The following is a 15,707-nucleotide window of genomic DNA, read 5'->3' as shown; positions in this document are numbered from 1 at the left end:
TAAATATATGCTTTCCTATATATACTTACTCTCCTTCATTTGGTTGATTATGGAAATTCATTTCACAGGTATACAAATGTGTTTGCATAATTATGTAGGTCTTGGGACTAGCATTGGACTATTGTTATTACTACTTATTTGTGCATGGTGGTGGGCATACAAAGTCATAAGGAAACAGAGAGACATCAGGCGCAAGAAAATGTTTTTCAAACGAAATGGTGGCTTGTTGTTAGAAAAACAGTTATCATCGTGTGAAGTTAGTGAGAAGTCCACCGACGATTTTAGCATGAATAGGATTCTTGGCCTGAGAGGTCAAGGTACTGTTCACAAAGGTATGCTGGCTGATGGAAGAATTGTTGCTGTGAAAAAGTCTAAAATAGTGGACAAAGGCAAACTTTCAGATGCCATCAATAAGGTTGTAATTCTTTCACGAATCAACACAGAAATGTGGTTCAACTGTTGGGTTGTTGTTTGGAGACTGAAGTTCCACTTTTGGTTTACGAATTCATATCAAACGGAACCCTTTCCCATTATATCCACCAGCAGTTTCGTACTTGCACTCTGCAGCTTCCGTTCCAATTTATCACCGCGACATCAAGTCGACCAACATACTCTTAGATGAAAAATAAGTTGGAAGTTTGAATGAAATTCAAGGACTCTTGTCCTGCATTGGTAGAAAGAAGAAAAAGTGAAGTCTTCATAACTGTGGTAGTCCCACACTTAAGTAATTGAAACTTGGGCCAAATAGAAGCCAATTGGGCTTCAAATTCAATTTGGGCATTGAATATTATAGATAATATTTAATTATAAAAAAGATGGACCTTGGACCTTGGGGCACTTCAGATTTAAATTAATTTTTTAGTTTCGAATTAATAATTTTTAATTAATTCAAATTAGTTTAATTAACTATTTTTTAACAGTCGTTACTCTTCTGATAAGGTTTCAGAAGTCTATTGTCTGAGAGAAAAATGATCAAAGTTCGCCAGATTCTAAGTCCTAGTGCTAGGGCTTAGAATATAAATAGTTGAATATTGGGAGGCAGTCACCTGTAGAACTTCAAGCACCGAGAAGTGGTTTAGTTTCGAATTAATAATTTTTAATTAATTCAAATTAGTTTAATTAACTGTTTTTTAACAGTTGTTACTCTTCTGATAAGGTTTCAGAAGTCTATTGTCTGAGAGGAAAATAATCAAAGTTCGCCAGATTCTAAGTCCTAGTGCTAGGGCTTAGAATATAAATAGTTGAATCTTGGGAGGCAGTCACCTGTAGAACTTCAAGCACCGAGAAGTGGTGAAATTACTTTCGTTAGGACATTGCATCAAATCTTCAAGCCTCTATCTCAAATCCAAGTCAGTTTCATTTATTTATTGTTTACTGTATTTCAAATTACAATTTGTTATAAATGTTCAATTTCGTTGGTATTTATATACTGTTAATATATAATCATTTTTATTAGTCACTAATTATTGTTTTTCCAACAAAATATAGAGCAAAAGTTGCTGATTTTGGAACTTCAAGATCAGTTGCGATTGACCAAACTCACCTCAACACACATGTGCATGGGACATTTGTTTACTTGGACCCTGAATATTTCCAATCTAGCCAATGCACGGAAAAAAGTGATGTCTATAGCTTTGGTGTTGTACTTGTTAAGCTTTTGACGGGACAAAAACCAATTTATGCAATAACAAGGTCGACAGAAGTAGAAGATCAAGAATATAGAAGTCTTGCCACATATTTTAATATTTCAATGCAGGAAGATCATCTATTTGACATACTTGATGCTCGAGTTTTGATGGAGGGTTCTGAAATAGAGATCAAGTTAATTGCTAACCTTGCCAGAAGATGCTTGACTTCGAATGGAAGGAACCACCCTACAATGAGAGAAGTCACAGCGGAGTTGGAGGCCCTTGAAATTTCAGAAAAGACTGAATATTCTCCACAAAAGTATGAACGGAGTGAATTTTCGAAAAAAGATTCCATCGAGCATTGGATGTTATTATAGGTCCCACAAGAACATGGTCAGCTTCGAATGATGGTCCAATATATATATATATATATATATATAGTGAGCTTCAGTTGAGGATCCCTCAAATAAGTTATTTGAGGGACACTCTTCTAGAGCCCACTCCGTATTGTATTTCATTAACAGTCGTAGAATGTATATTAACACTCATGAGAAGTGCATTAACAGTCATGTTGGGTTGTGTGATTTGTATGTGTATTAACAGTCATGACGACTCCTTGGGTTGCGTGACTCATCTTTTTCCCCATTATTAATTTTTTTGTTTTCGTTTTGATTTTTTTATAAAAATGTGGGCTAGGCTTATTTTGAATGTTTGAGATTTTTTTGTGAAGTTTTGGGATTGGGTTTGTTTTAAGAAAATTGATGGCAATTTTGTAATTTATATGAAGTTCAAAGCCTCTTTGTTATGTTGTAAATGAGTTTTTGGTGTGTTTCTAAAGTCCATTTCATGTATGTTTTTTTATTTTATAATTTAGGCCTCTATATTGTGTATAATAGTGAAACTTGAATTAATGAGTTCAAATTTAATGGGCTGCAATCCCCTGTTCTAGCCCTGGATTTTCTCGGTGATCACCAGCCATATACCTCAAAAACTGCAACTCAATCATTAATGTCAATATCCAATATTTTTATAACATCTGTATTTATTTATTTATTTATTATATGAAACCAATTGTGCAGAGTTGTGAAATTAATTAATTATAATCGGCAATTTTCATCAGTCTTAACTACACACTGGGACCTCTTTCCATCGAGAAAAGACACAAATACGGCTCAGGGTTCGGAAAGAGGAGAGATCCCCCAACAAAAGACAAATGAACAAGAAGGATCTTAAAAACAAACACATACAAAACAACCCAATGACCAGAACAACAAGAAGCTGAAGAACAAACACACACATCAGGAGGTAATTAAGAACCTCAACATCAGAGGTTAAAGACAACTTTATTTGTCAGAAAAGAGATCCATATATACTTTTCATACTTAGTAAATAACTAAGTGAAAGAGGAAGGAAGAAGGTAGAAGACCAATTCATTAGTGCAGTATGCAATTGCTCCTTCATATGACCATCTTGTTGTTATGGCGCATAAGCACACCAGCAGCAGAACCAGATCAATTAGGGCCAATAGCAAAGCCTAGTTGCGAAACGCATTGCGGAGATGTTAGCATCCCGTGCCCTTTCGGGATTGGACCTAGCAGCAGCTGTTACTTGTACGATTGGTTTGAAATACACTGCGACAACTCTACCAGCCCTCACAAGCCTTTCTTGAGGGTTGCCAAGCTTGAGGTGCTGAACATCTCTATCCAAGGCACGCTTCTGGTTAAAAACCCTGTTACTTTCTTTTCCAACAGAAGGATGACCCCCCAAGCACCGAATTTGACGGGAAGTCCTTTCGTATACTCTCAGAAATACAACCGGTTCACAGCAGTGAGTTGTGGCTTCTTTGCCTTGGTAAGGTCATACCGTGACGAGCGTGTTGTTGGCGGCTGCATGTCAACTTGTGATAAGAGTGCTGAAACTGGACACAACCATGGATGCAATGGCATTAACTGTTGCCAGACTACTCTTCCCCAATATCTCAGTGTGATTGAGACTCAGATAAAATCTGAATCTGAAGAAAGTTCTACTAGTGGAAATGACCGAATGTTTGCTGCTTACAACTATGCATTCCTTGTGGAGCAAGATTGGTTTCGGAAAAATTTATCGAATTTTAGAGACGTCAAGGACATGGAAAGCGTTCTGGTTGTGCTTGAATGGAGTTTGAGCTTGGAGAACATGAATAGTTCGTTAATCGAATTATTTAAAAGGTTCATTACAAACATATCAGAGCCATCCAATATCAGTCGTCTCATGGTATTTTCCCCAAAGGTTGACTCTGTTGTAAAATGGCTCACATTTAGGATGCAAGTGTCACAGGAAGCGACCGGTCGCAAGGGAATAGCGACCAGTCGTTTAGAAGCAGATTCGAAGTCTGGAGAAAAATCGACGAGCGACCGGTCGCAAGGATCTGGCGACCGGTCGCAGGAGACAAAACTCGTACGCTGAAGACTCTGTGTAAAAGCGACCGGTCGCCCAGTGCTTGCGACCGGTCGCCCAGAGATGCTGTTTCAGTTTTCCTCGAGTTTCCAACTCTATTTTCAATGGCTATCGCCTCCCACCGATTTCCAAGGACCCTAGGGGTCACTTCTGAGTTAAATGAAGGTTGGCAATCAGTTGGGAGGTTTGAGGGAGCATTGAAGGATGTTTGTTGACTTGCTTCAAGGAGTACCTATCCTATAGCTCTAGATAGGGTGGCTGAAGTTGCAGCTATCAATGCCTAGCCTTTGGTCTGCCCAAGTTATGGTCCATGTTAGGTAACCAAGGGCAGAACGTGGGAGGAAAGAAGAAGTCTCTTCTGAAGTCCAAAGGCTTGTGTATTAAAGGGAAGAGGAAGCAAGACAACAAGTGTGGTTAATCTCAAAGTTGTCAAGTAGCTGGGAGCTATTGTGTGCAAAGGGAGGTTATCTCACCAAGGGAGGAAGAAAGAGAGGGCAATCAGTTCAAGTTAGAGCTGAGTTGTAGTCTTGAGAGTCTAGACACCAAAAGGGGGAAACACCAAGGGTTGTGAGAGTGTTCACAAGTGTATCAAAGTGTTGAGCAAAGGGGTGTGAGAGAAAAGAGAGCTTGGGGAGAGAATAGAGTTCTAAGGGGGTTTTTCTGTGTAAAACCAAATTTGTAACTTATTCTTTCATGAAGTAAATTTCTCAAGGGGATCACCAAGAGGATGTAGGCATTTGCTGAACCTCTAAATACTTGTGTCATTTTGTGCTTGGTTGGTTTCTCAAGTGTGTGTGTGTGATTCATCCAACTTGTGTGTGTCACAAAGTCCACCAACAACAAGATCATTAGGGAGGGTGAGTTGAGTTTTGTTTCTCAATTTGCACAACAAGTGGTATCAGAGCTGTGTTGGAGCAGCAAGTTGCTAGTGTGTTGAAGATGGCAAGTGACAAGGAAGGTGAAGATGGAGGTAGCTCTGTGCAGCAGAGGCAACCACAATCTGTCACCATGAAGATGGAGTTGAAGCCTTTCACAGGGAAGGAGAACTTCACTCTATGGCAAAGGAGGATGAAGTCAGCTCTTACACAACAAAATCTCAGCATTGTCTTGGGAGGCAAGGAGAAGAAGCCAGCAACCATGACAGACTCGGAGTGGGGTGTTCTAGACGAGTTGGCTAGAGGAGCCATCGAGAACTACGTCACTGATGAGGTGCTCATCAACGTGTGTTTGTGCCTGATAGATCACGACCATGAGCTGGCCGAAGGAGCCCTTTCTCTCGGCCCTGGCACTTGTTCGCAGAGGCTGAAACGCAGCGTTTCGCCAGGGCATTTCGCCTTCCTTAAAAATAAAAGAGGAAATGCTAAGGCATGATCATCTCGGCCTCAAGCATAGGCCGAGGCCGAGGCCGAACAAATTTGAGGCCGAGGCCGAGGCCGAACAAATTTGCGGCCAAGGCATTAAAGGCAAATCATCACGTGACAGTAGGGTCCCAGACTTCATTTAATGAAGTAGTGCCTGTTTAATGCAGCGAACCCATTGGCTACAAAGTAGCATTTAATGCATGAGGGAAGGTGGGAAGTGACTAAAGTCAGGATTTGGTGATGAAGATCAGAGTGATTAGACGTGGACATTCTCACAAGGATTCTGACAGCTTGAAATGTTTGTTCACCAGCTATCCAGGCCATAAATGCGTCTCCACGGCCAGAGGTTCAGAACCCACGATCGAGAGCGGCGGCCGAGATTCACCGGGATTTCTGGAGTCTCACCACCATACTTCACGATCCCAAATGTCGATTGGACTGCCCACTTGCGCTAATCAGACTCCACTATGCGTAAATTCAGCCTCGATTACTCATCCAGGGACTCTTCCTATAAATACAAGACTCGAGCTACATTCAAAGGGTTCAACACCAAAACAAGCCTCCCACGGAGCAACTTATTTTTTCCTGTAATGCACTTTCAATATCTTTACTTGCTTTCTTAGGAGTAGTATTAGATTGTAAGCAGAATCCATTCATCAATATATCATACGACCCTTGATTTTCAAGGCGCCGGAGCACCATCCTTATTGTTCGTTCACTCACCCCATATATCACACGACCGTCGCTCCCTGAGCAGCGCGCCGGAGCACCGCCCAAAATCCACCACCAACACCATCACTCGACGGCCTTATAGTTCAGGCCGTGAACCTAACAGCCGAGACCAGTTCCTCTCTCGGCTACAATCGTTTGACTAGGAAGACAGATCAAACAGGAGCACCATTCATCCATCCAAAACTCATCGAAACATCAACGCACGGTAAACCGTGCTGGCACGCCCGTGCACAACCGCACCGCACCCAAAACCAGGAAATCCCGTGTTAACGCACATCCCCTCGGCCCGGAACTCTAGGCCGTGAGATTTGCGCGGCAGACAACGTGATGCAAGACACAGCGAAGCAAACATGGGAGAAGCTCGAAGAGATGTTTGCAGGGAGGTCGCTGTCCAACTAGAGGTGTCAAACGGGACGGGCCGGCCCAGCACGGCACGAGCCCAGCCCTTTTAAATGAGGCACGGCACGGCACGGGCACGAATATTAATGGGCCGTGTTCGGCACGGCACGAAAACTTGGGCCGACCCAGGATCAAGAAATAGGTCCAATGGAGCGGGCCGGCCCATGGCCCGAGCCCGCTTCAAGCACGGCACGAGCCCAAGCACGGCCCATTTAGCATTTTTTTTTCTTCTCAAAAAGTCAAAATGCAATAATTTGACATCTAATGTCATTGTTTATATGTTATATATATATATATATATATATATATATATATATATATATATATATATATATCAATACATATCAACTACAAATTACAACTACAAATTACATCTAATTAAACATATCAACTACAAATTAATTAAACAACATTGGACTTGATATGTAATAAATACATATGACATATACGCTTGTCCTATAATCAAAGCAAAATATTTCTTCACATATAAAATAATAAGTTGTTTACAGATGAAAAGTTCAAGTGGACTTTGTGGAGTTGGACACTTTTTGCCCTCCGCCCCTTCATATTGTTTGGATGTTTGATTGATTAATGTTTTCAAATAGTTCATAATTTCTTACCTCTAATTATATTTTTAATGTTTATAATTTGAATTATCTAGTGGAAAAAAAAAATCAAGTGAAAAAAATTCAAATTAAATGGGTTGGTTCTTGGGCCCGAGTATGGCACGAGCACGAGCACGGGCACGGCACGAGCCCGGCCCGGCCCGTTTGAATATGGACATGGGCTTTGGGCCGGGCCGGGATCAATGATTTTATTAAATGGGCCGGCACGGCACGGCCCGATAAATTAAATGGGCCGGCCCGGCACGGCACGAAAATGTTAAAAGAACGAGTTTAAATGGGACGGGCCGGCCCGGCACGGCCCGTTTGACACCTCTATGTCCAACAAGCTCTTCCTCAAGGAAGAACTCCTAAATCTTCGGATGGAGGAGGAAGGTAATCTAATGGAGCATTTGAGCAGCTTCAATAGATGTGTTGCTGACTTGCAAAGAATGGATGTGAAGTATGATACGGAGGATAAGGCACTTATGTTTCTAACATCCTTGCCTCCGTTTTATAAGCACTTCCGAACGACGCTTATGTTCGGGAAGAGTACCTTGAACTTTGAGGAGGTGGTGCAAGATGTGATGACGCATCACCGGATGTCCCAACGCTCGGAGGAGAACTCTCAAGATACGAGTCTATTCGTAGGGAACCGTTCAAGCAAGCGTGATGGCAAGAGAAGCAACGGGAGGAATGCTAAGTTCAAGGACAATGAAGGATGCTTCGAGTGTGGGTCTAAGGATCATTGGAAGCGGAATTGTCCAATATGGAAGGAGAAGATGAAGAAAGCTGGAAGTTCAGCCAACGTGTGTGATGAACACATGTGGCCCACTAATTGAGAATTTGTGTTTGAGAGATTTGAATTTAATCTCATTGAAATTTGCATGGGTAGATGACCCATGGGAAAAATTGGAAATGAATGGGTAAGTGTGGCCCATTAACTTATTGTCAATATCCAAGAAAAATAATGAGTAATTTTAATTATCCCATTGATTTTTCATGAAACTGACATTTGCACTTGGAAAAGTGTTTCGGCGAACTTGGTTAAGATGAACCAAGGATTCGAATTTGGTTGCGGTTGCGTCTAGTGGGATGCTAGACTGCCTACGTACCCTTGATGGGATCAAACCGGCGTAGTTCCAAGATGATTTCAATTATCGTATTTCCAGCAGGCAACTCAGAATATGTTTCCAAATGCAGGGGATGTCTCAAATCGTGGAGAGTTGAGGAAATCATGGAGGTAGAGATGAACCCACCATGGAATCAAAATCAAAGAACGAAAGCTTGTAATCACAAGTCTCTGCGTAAAACTGGTTTGAAGCATCTAAAACCAAAAGGGCTGCATGGCAATTGAATTGCCTCCTCATGAGTGTTTGCTGCCAGCAAGTCAACAAAGAGAAAATAAAAAGAAGAAGAAGAAGATAGCCAGCGGAGGAAGAATGGAGCAAAAAAAAAATAGTGGTTCTGTTTGTTGTGTTTGTTTGCAAAAGACAAAACAAGGGACAGCAAAAAAAAAGTAATGAAAAAAAAAAAAAACAGAGGGCCTCCCTCTCTTGAATGGTTCTTTGGTTTTATTCTGACTGAAAATTGAGTAAAAGAAAAGGAAACGAGCAATGGTAAAAGTACAGCAATAGCAAACAAAAAAAGGAGTTGGCAAAGCAAGTACCACAAGTTTTCTCTTTGGTTTCTAAAGCAAAAGGACAGATGGTTTTCTCCACCAAATAAAGAAATCTCCAAAGCCTTCAATCTAGCAGCACAGTCTCTACATACAAAAGAGAAGAAAGAAGTCAGCCACATGGAAACAAACAAAAGAAAAAAAGAGAAAGGGAAGTTTGTGGGCATAGGTTACCACGTGAAATCCCAGAGCTTGTCTTTTCTTTTGATGATGCAACAGGTGGTTGTACGAGCTGGTCTGGAAAGGAAAACAAAGGAAGAATATCAAGTGTTCGTTTGCTGATGATTTAAAGTTGTGGTGCACATGTTTTCTTTTATAAATAAAAGAAATACATATAGCCCAATCCTATATGGACAAGGGGTTAACTTTCCTGGATGATCCAGGGGTTCCAAATCAACAAGGAGGTTAATTCTGACTCTATTTGGACAAGGAATTTTATCCTTGGGTGTCTTGATAAAATTAAAAGACATTTGTTAAAGGCACCAGGCTGTGGGGGACTAGCTGGAACAAAGCAAGGCCATAACTTTTCCTTCACGGTTTCATCATCCAAAGTCTTTTAGAGCATCCACAGTGGGGGGTGTATGTTAAATATACACCCCGAGTCACCGGAATTGTCTCCAATGGTGAGATGTAAATGGATGTAAATATACATCACCACCATGGGGATGTAAAATAAAATGTATATTTACATTCATTTTTACATCCCTTGCAGGCGGGACCCACCCGAGAACAGAGAAGAAAAATGAAGAAAAGTCAACATAAAAGGCTGGGACCCACGGCTACACCCCCGAATTTACACCCCCCCACTGGAGCAAAAAACATATTTACACCCCCCGGAGGTGTAAAGGGGATGTAAAAGTGGCTTTACACCCCCGAATTTACACCCTCCACTGTGGATGCTCTTAGGTCTCTTCACTGTGCCCTCAAGAATCCCAAACAGCAAGCAAGGCAGCTGGGTTTCAAGGTCTCTCTAATGTAGGCACTTGCTCATGATCCAACTGATGAAAAATGTCAAGGCCTGGAAACAGATTATTGGGTTATCAAAATTGCCCATTAATTCTCAAAAGCCCAAAGTATTTAATGAGTGATCAAATAAACACTCATTAAGTATACAGAGGCCCAAATGGCCTATTATGTGGTTAATGGATCAATTTTAAAATCCTCAGAGCCATGTTCAGGCCCAAATGCAAATGTCAATTTCATGAAAAATTAGTGGGTTAATCAAAACGGCTCATTATTTTTCTTGGACATTGACAAAAAGAAAGATGGTACAAAACCATCCAATTTTCCTCATGGGTCATCTACCCATGAAAACTCCAATGAGATTAAATTCAAATCTCTCAAACAGAAGTTCTAAATTATTGGGCCACACTTACCCATTAATTTCCAATTTTTCTCATAGGTCATCTACCTATGAAAATCTCCAAATTGTCCCAAAGACACAAATTCTCAATTAGTGAGCCACACTTACCCATTAATTTCCAAATCATTTTCCGAACTACGTTGGTTTGATCCCTTCGAAAGGGTACGTAGGCAATCTAGAGACTCAATCTGGATGCAATCGCCCAAATCTCAAAGCCAAACAGAATCCGTGGTTATTCTTAACTAGCCCCAAAACACACATCAAAATCAAATCCCTGGTTTATTCAGCTAAATTCACTCAAACCATTTCTTAATCAAATTCACACAAATCTTTCCTTTTGCAATGAGTCATTCATTCATTGCAATTCCTTGAACTACGAGTGGCTTGATTCTCGCAAGGGATACGTAGGCACCCTGATGTTCGACTTAGGGGCAACCGCAAAACCAAACACACACGTTCTGTTTCTTTATGATGGAATCAAAGGGTTTTCCCTTGAAGCAAATTGTCTTCTGCCCTTTATCCATCAGACCTGCATCAAACAAAGAATAATGTCAGTTCTTACTTGGGATGCACTAAACCGGGAATTAACTAAATGCAAGAATAATTAAACTCAAGAGCTAGCTAGCGCATCTCTAATTAATTAGTTGCTTAAAGTTTATTTGTCACTTGTCTGAAGTAACTGGAAATTAGGAACTCATTGATGATGAAGTCGAGGATAACTGGAAATTAGGAAATTTCTCTATTTCATGTAGTCATAGACCACCATCATGTTATTTACACATTTCATAAATTATAACTTCAAAAATTTCAATGTAAGTAGATTGCAAGGGTCAAATGAAGCTTACATTTTCATATCTAATACGACTAAAGGCCTTTGTCCCAGCACAATGTGTGATCTTCAATTTCTTTCTATTTTCCTTATTTTTTGCACTACTTTTCTGCAAAAATAAGTATTAAAAGTAATGAGCATTAGATGTATAACTGAACTGAAGTACTAAAAGTAATGAACACCATTAGGAATGTATAACTAAGCTGAAGTATAACCAAGCTGAGGTGAGGATTAGTATATTTTAAGTAGCCTATCTAAATATGCTCAGTCAGGTTTATATAATGCCTTGGACAAAACTGTCTAACCAGGGAAGAGAGCACTGAGACATAAAAATATCAATTACCAGAACTTTTCTCAAAATGGAATCACTAAATGAATGAAGGCATGAGCATAATGTCAAGAAGAGGAACTAGATAGTGTCTCACCTTCCACTCATCGTTTTGCCATAATTGAACCAGATAGTTCCAATCATCCTCTCCCACTGTTTGAGGTCGATGCTCAAGTGCCTCCTCCTCGGACCCGTATGCTAGAAATTTCTGATGCAAATTGTGATGCAGTTTCTTCTCTTCATGTGATCCTCAATAGCCATATTCACATGAGGAATCAAACAGAGTCCCCAATAGCATATGTTAATCAGTAACCACTAATAGAGTCCCCAATAGCATTTCAGATTACAATCAAGTAGAACACAACGCAATAGGAATAAGAGTAAAGAAAAAGCAAGAATGAAGATGAAAACCAATTAGGAATCAAACAGCCAGAGATCGAAGATTTCTTATACCAGATAAGCAGAGCGTGTTTTGAATGCTTTGTATCTCTGGTTTTGTATTTTGGATCATTGATTGTTATATTTTGTGTTATGAAAACAGTCAAGTTGTGGGATGGCCACCTATTAGTGCTGCAAGGTTGAATAGCTTGGTTAACCAAGCTATTCAAAATCAAAAATATTTGTATATACATTGTTATTGTTGTGACTTTTTCTCAAAGTGTTGTGACTTTTTCTCAAAGCCTATTTGGTAAAGAGTGCCCCACAAACGTGCAGCTTGGGCCCACATTGAAGTGGGCCATACAATTAGATGGGGACAGACCAACATAGAAGTCAGGGCTTCCCAAAGTAAGTGAGGAAAATTCCCAAATGCCCATGATTTTGCCAAATTTAATCATCTAGATGAGTTCTCTAATGGTGATTCACCAAAAATTATTAATTTAAGGATTAGGTGGTGCATACAGCAGCAGCTGTGGACCAAAGACAATCAATGCAGATAGACAGACAGATATTTGTTGAGACACTTCTATGCTTCCGGTTGGATCCTCTAAGTTTGTACTCACTTATGAAGATAAAGAAGGAGACTGGATGCTTGTAGGAGATGTTCCTTGGGTGTATGCTTCTACCTCTAATTATGAGTTTTGTTAAAAAGAAAATGGGATGGTGAACCTAAAAAAATAAAGAGAGCAATGTGCTTAGTAACATCTAATTTGACATTCCCGGAGTTTCCTTTTTCTGTTACTTTCTAGTAAATAATGCTGACAGTATGTTTACTATTTCTATGGTATATAGGATGTTCATCAGCTCAGTGAAAAGGCTTCGTATCAGGAGGACCTCTGAGGCTAATGGACTTGGTATGCATTTAAAATCTACAAACCCCAATAGCATTTCAGATTACAATCAAGTAGAACACAACGCAATAGGAATAAGAGTAAAGAAAAAGCAAGAATGAAGATGAAAACCAATTAGGAATCAAACAGCCAGAGATCGAAGATTTCTTACCAGAGAAGCTAATGGTCTCAAAAGTTGATTTCAAAATAGGATCTTACTAGCCTCAAGGTTGTTTCTCAAAATTGAAACTTCTGCAACACAAATTAGGAAGTTAGGGCATCAAGCTTTTTGGAATCACACCTCAGAATCGAAATTCAAAGAGAAATCAAAACTAAAATCGGTGAAAAATATCAGAACTATATAGTAGCCCTTGAAATTGGTTTAGACATACACTGAAAGTCCATAGCACATTGTTCATCAAAGTTAAGGCTAATAAAAGCCAACTACAGGCTACCAAATGCATCTTTTTTTTTCCCCCTCTAAGACAAGGCCCTACTAACGGTAATGTATAATATTCCAAGACCCAAAATCCTTCTTTGATACTTAATCTCAGAATCCTCAGAAACAAACATGAACACACCAAGAAGAAACTAACAGAACCCACTTTGACTTATATCTCCATTTTGATTGATGCCAAAAGAATGTTTCAATGAACTAGATCTAATTCCCTACATAAACAATGAAAACAAAATCCCGAGCCATATAGTCGTCAAAGCAACCAGAACCCTTTTTTTTATCTTCTATTCAAATCTAAAAACAGCCTATAATAAGCATAAAGTTTTCTTACCCGACAAAAACATTACTGAATTTCTGAAAGCATACAAGAGTAATGCAATAATATTTTCATCAAGTAAACCCAAAACACAAAATATACCCAAAACAAAATCATAGTTAGGAAAATTGATATCACAGTGGAACTCAAAATCACAGTGAATAGAGAATTAGGGAATTAGGGAATTAGGGAATAGAGAATAGAGAATCAGAATCAGAGTCACAATCGTACTCAAATCAAACTCAAATGAAATCAAAACTTACATTGAAACCAAAGAGAAATAGAAAGCTCACATGATATTGGGAGAAAACCTAGAAATCGAAACCACAGAGACAACAAGGACGACAAAGAGGACGCTCGCTCGATGAAGAAGATGGTCTCGCTCGCTCTGGTCTCTCGCTCTTGTCTTGCTGGCTCTGAGCTCGCGCTGGTCTCGTTCGGATTTCGCTCGTCTCGCTTTGAGCCAGTGCATTTTGAAAAATATAAATAAAGAAGTTTAAAAAAGGTTAATTGGTCACTGATGTATTAAATGAGAGAAGTAAGGCTACCTTGGCATATGTGTTCGTCACTAACTATATAATTTAAGTTATTTTCAGTGACTAATTTAAATAATGGTCAGAAAATTTGGTCATTAAAAATTAAAAAATAGGGGTAAATTATTTTAGTGACCACGTAGTATTATTAGTCATTAAATTCACTGTATTTGTGACCATTATTCATGTGGTCACAAGGAAATTGGTCACTACTGACCTTTTTCTTGTAGTGCATGTATATTGTTTGTACCATATCTGACCCTCCACTCGTACAACGACACGTGGATCTCATAAACTCGCCCAAGTACCCAAGGCCTCGAACAATCGGCATCGGCCACCGATGGCATTGTCTCAAAGCTGCGAACAGCCATTACGAGCCCAACTCGTCTACAATCGGCATCCCTTACCGATTGTAGAGAATCAACCTCGAAGTACCCGCCCAAAATATCTAAGGACTCGTGTCGACCTCAGAAGGCCCTCCCACGAGTCCCACATCGAAAATGAGCACTAAGAGCATACTAAATGCCCTCTATAAATAGGCCCCTCCACTACAATACAGGGGTAAGACTTTTCAGCTTGACTTTTATACTTCTATATGGTCAACAGCAAGAGCTCTTAAAACAACAAACTTACTTCGGCATCGGAGGGTCTTAGGCTGGTTCCACACCGGTTCCATAGACCTTACGAGTCTCGACTTCTTTCTATTCAGGATCGGCATCCAAGGACAGGAAGAATCGGCATCCAACATCCAATCGATCTCTCGATCGTCCATCTCGCTTGTAAGTTGCACTCATCTCCATCTGTTCAGTTTTTAGTGCCAACATATATAAAATCATAAAGAAAAGGAAAGACATCAAACGCAAGGAAATATTTTTCAAACGAAATGGTGGTTTGCTGCTAGAAAAGCAATTATCGTCAGGTGAACACAACGTTGAGAAAGTCAAGTTGTTCAAATCGAAGGAGATGGAGAAGTCCACTGACAATTTTAACATTAATAGAATTCTTGGCCAGGGAGCCCAAGGAACTGTTTTCGAAGGCATGTTGACAGATGGAAGAATTGTTGCTGTGAAAAAGTCTAAAATAGTGGATGAAGGCAAACTTTTGAAATTTATCAATGAGGTTGTGATTCTTTCACAAATTTACCAAATTATAAATACGTCAAGTAGCTAGTAAACTGCATTATCTTTTCATGAAATTATATTTTGTGGTACCTAGAAAAGAGTAGGAAACACTTGAATTCTCTATTACCAGAGACAGACAATCATAACAGCTCTACACATACAATTCCACACACGTTACCAAAAGAAAAGTACCCTTCAATTTGTTTCCATTGTGAAGACTAAGTTGCAAAGAAATTTTTTGTTTGAGAATCTTTTACTTTTCAATTTCATCATTTTCTTTCATCACATATGTTGAGTTGGACATCTTGGCAAACAACAACTTGGAAACAGAGCAGAAAGAGAGGAATGCATAATAATATGATTCTGCAAAAGCATTTTTAATCCACACAAGATAACAGAATCCCCATGCCCTACACAAACGATTAGTAGAATTGATTACGGTCAAGTCTGGCTGCTTAGGTTTACTTTTTCCACACAGCTCAATCATAACATAAGTCCTAGCCAACAATTGATACCCTTCACTTCATGGCCTATCGATAGGGCCTTGTAATTTGGACAGTTGGAAGAGATTATGCATCTTTAGCTTTTAACACTATCACTACTACAAAAAGTGAAAAAGACGACTAGAAAACAATGACGGTGGAACCAAAAACCGT

General features: G+C 39.7%; 1 protein-coding gene and 1 long non-coding RNA gene across 3 annotated transcripts; one reads left to right on the top strand and one right to left on the bottom strand.

Annotated features, from left to right (window-relative positions):
- The first annotated feature begins 3,071 nt into the window (after positions 1-3,071).
- On the top strand, positions 3,072-3,969 carry LOC148295928 (wall-associated receptor kinase-like 1). The gene is made up of 2 exons (XM_088250646.1): positions 3,072-3,810; positions 3,929-3,969. The coding sequence occupies exons 1-2, from the start codon at positions 3,072-3,074 to the stop codon at positions 3,967-3,969; spliced, it is 780 nt and encodes a 259-aa protein (XP_088106772.1).
- Positions 3,970-10,416: 6,447 nt separating this feature from the next.
- Positions 10,417-13,863, bottom strand: LOC110772824 (uncharacterized). 2 transcript variants are annotated; one of them, XR_015834605.1, is made up of 5 exons: positions 13,691-13,863; positions 12,797-12,876; positions 11,454-11,605; positions 11,045-11,137; positions 10,417-10,728 (listed from the first exon to the last, which is right to left on the bottom strand). It is a non-coding gene; the product is annotated as an uncharacterized LOC110772824 (long non-coding RNA). The 2 variants fall into 2 exon arrangements; XR_015834606.1 differs by having other exon boundaries at positions 11,454-11,564.
- Between the last annotated feature and the right edge of the window lie 1,844 nt (positions 13,864-15,707).

The sequence above is a fragment of the Prunus avium genome, chromosome 3 (genome assembly GCF_965620075.1).
Source record: "Prunus avium chromosome 3, drPruAviu1.hap1.1, whole genome shotgun sequence".
Lineage (NCBI taxonomy): Eukaryota > Viridiplantae > Streptophyta > Magnoliopsida > Rosales > Rosaceae > Prunus > Prunus avium.
Note: the sequence above shows the minus strand (reverse complement) of the source record. Positions and strands in the feature narration are given on the sequence as shown.

Excerpts from the sequence above, each read along its gene's own strand:
- LOC148295928 (XM_088250646.1), top strand. The coding sequence starts at position 3,072 with ATGCAATTGCTCCTTCATATGACCATCTTGTTGTTATGGCGCATAAGC. Across the intron at positions 3,811-3,928 it reads GAGCTTGGAGAACATGAATA|GATGCAAGTGTCACAGGAAG; the intron begins GTTCGTTAATCG and ends GCTCACATTTAG.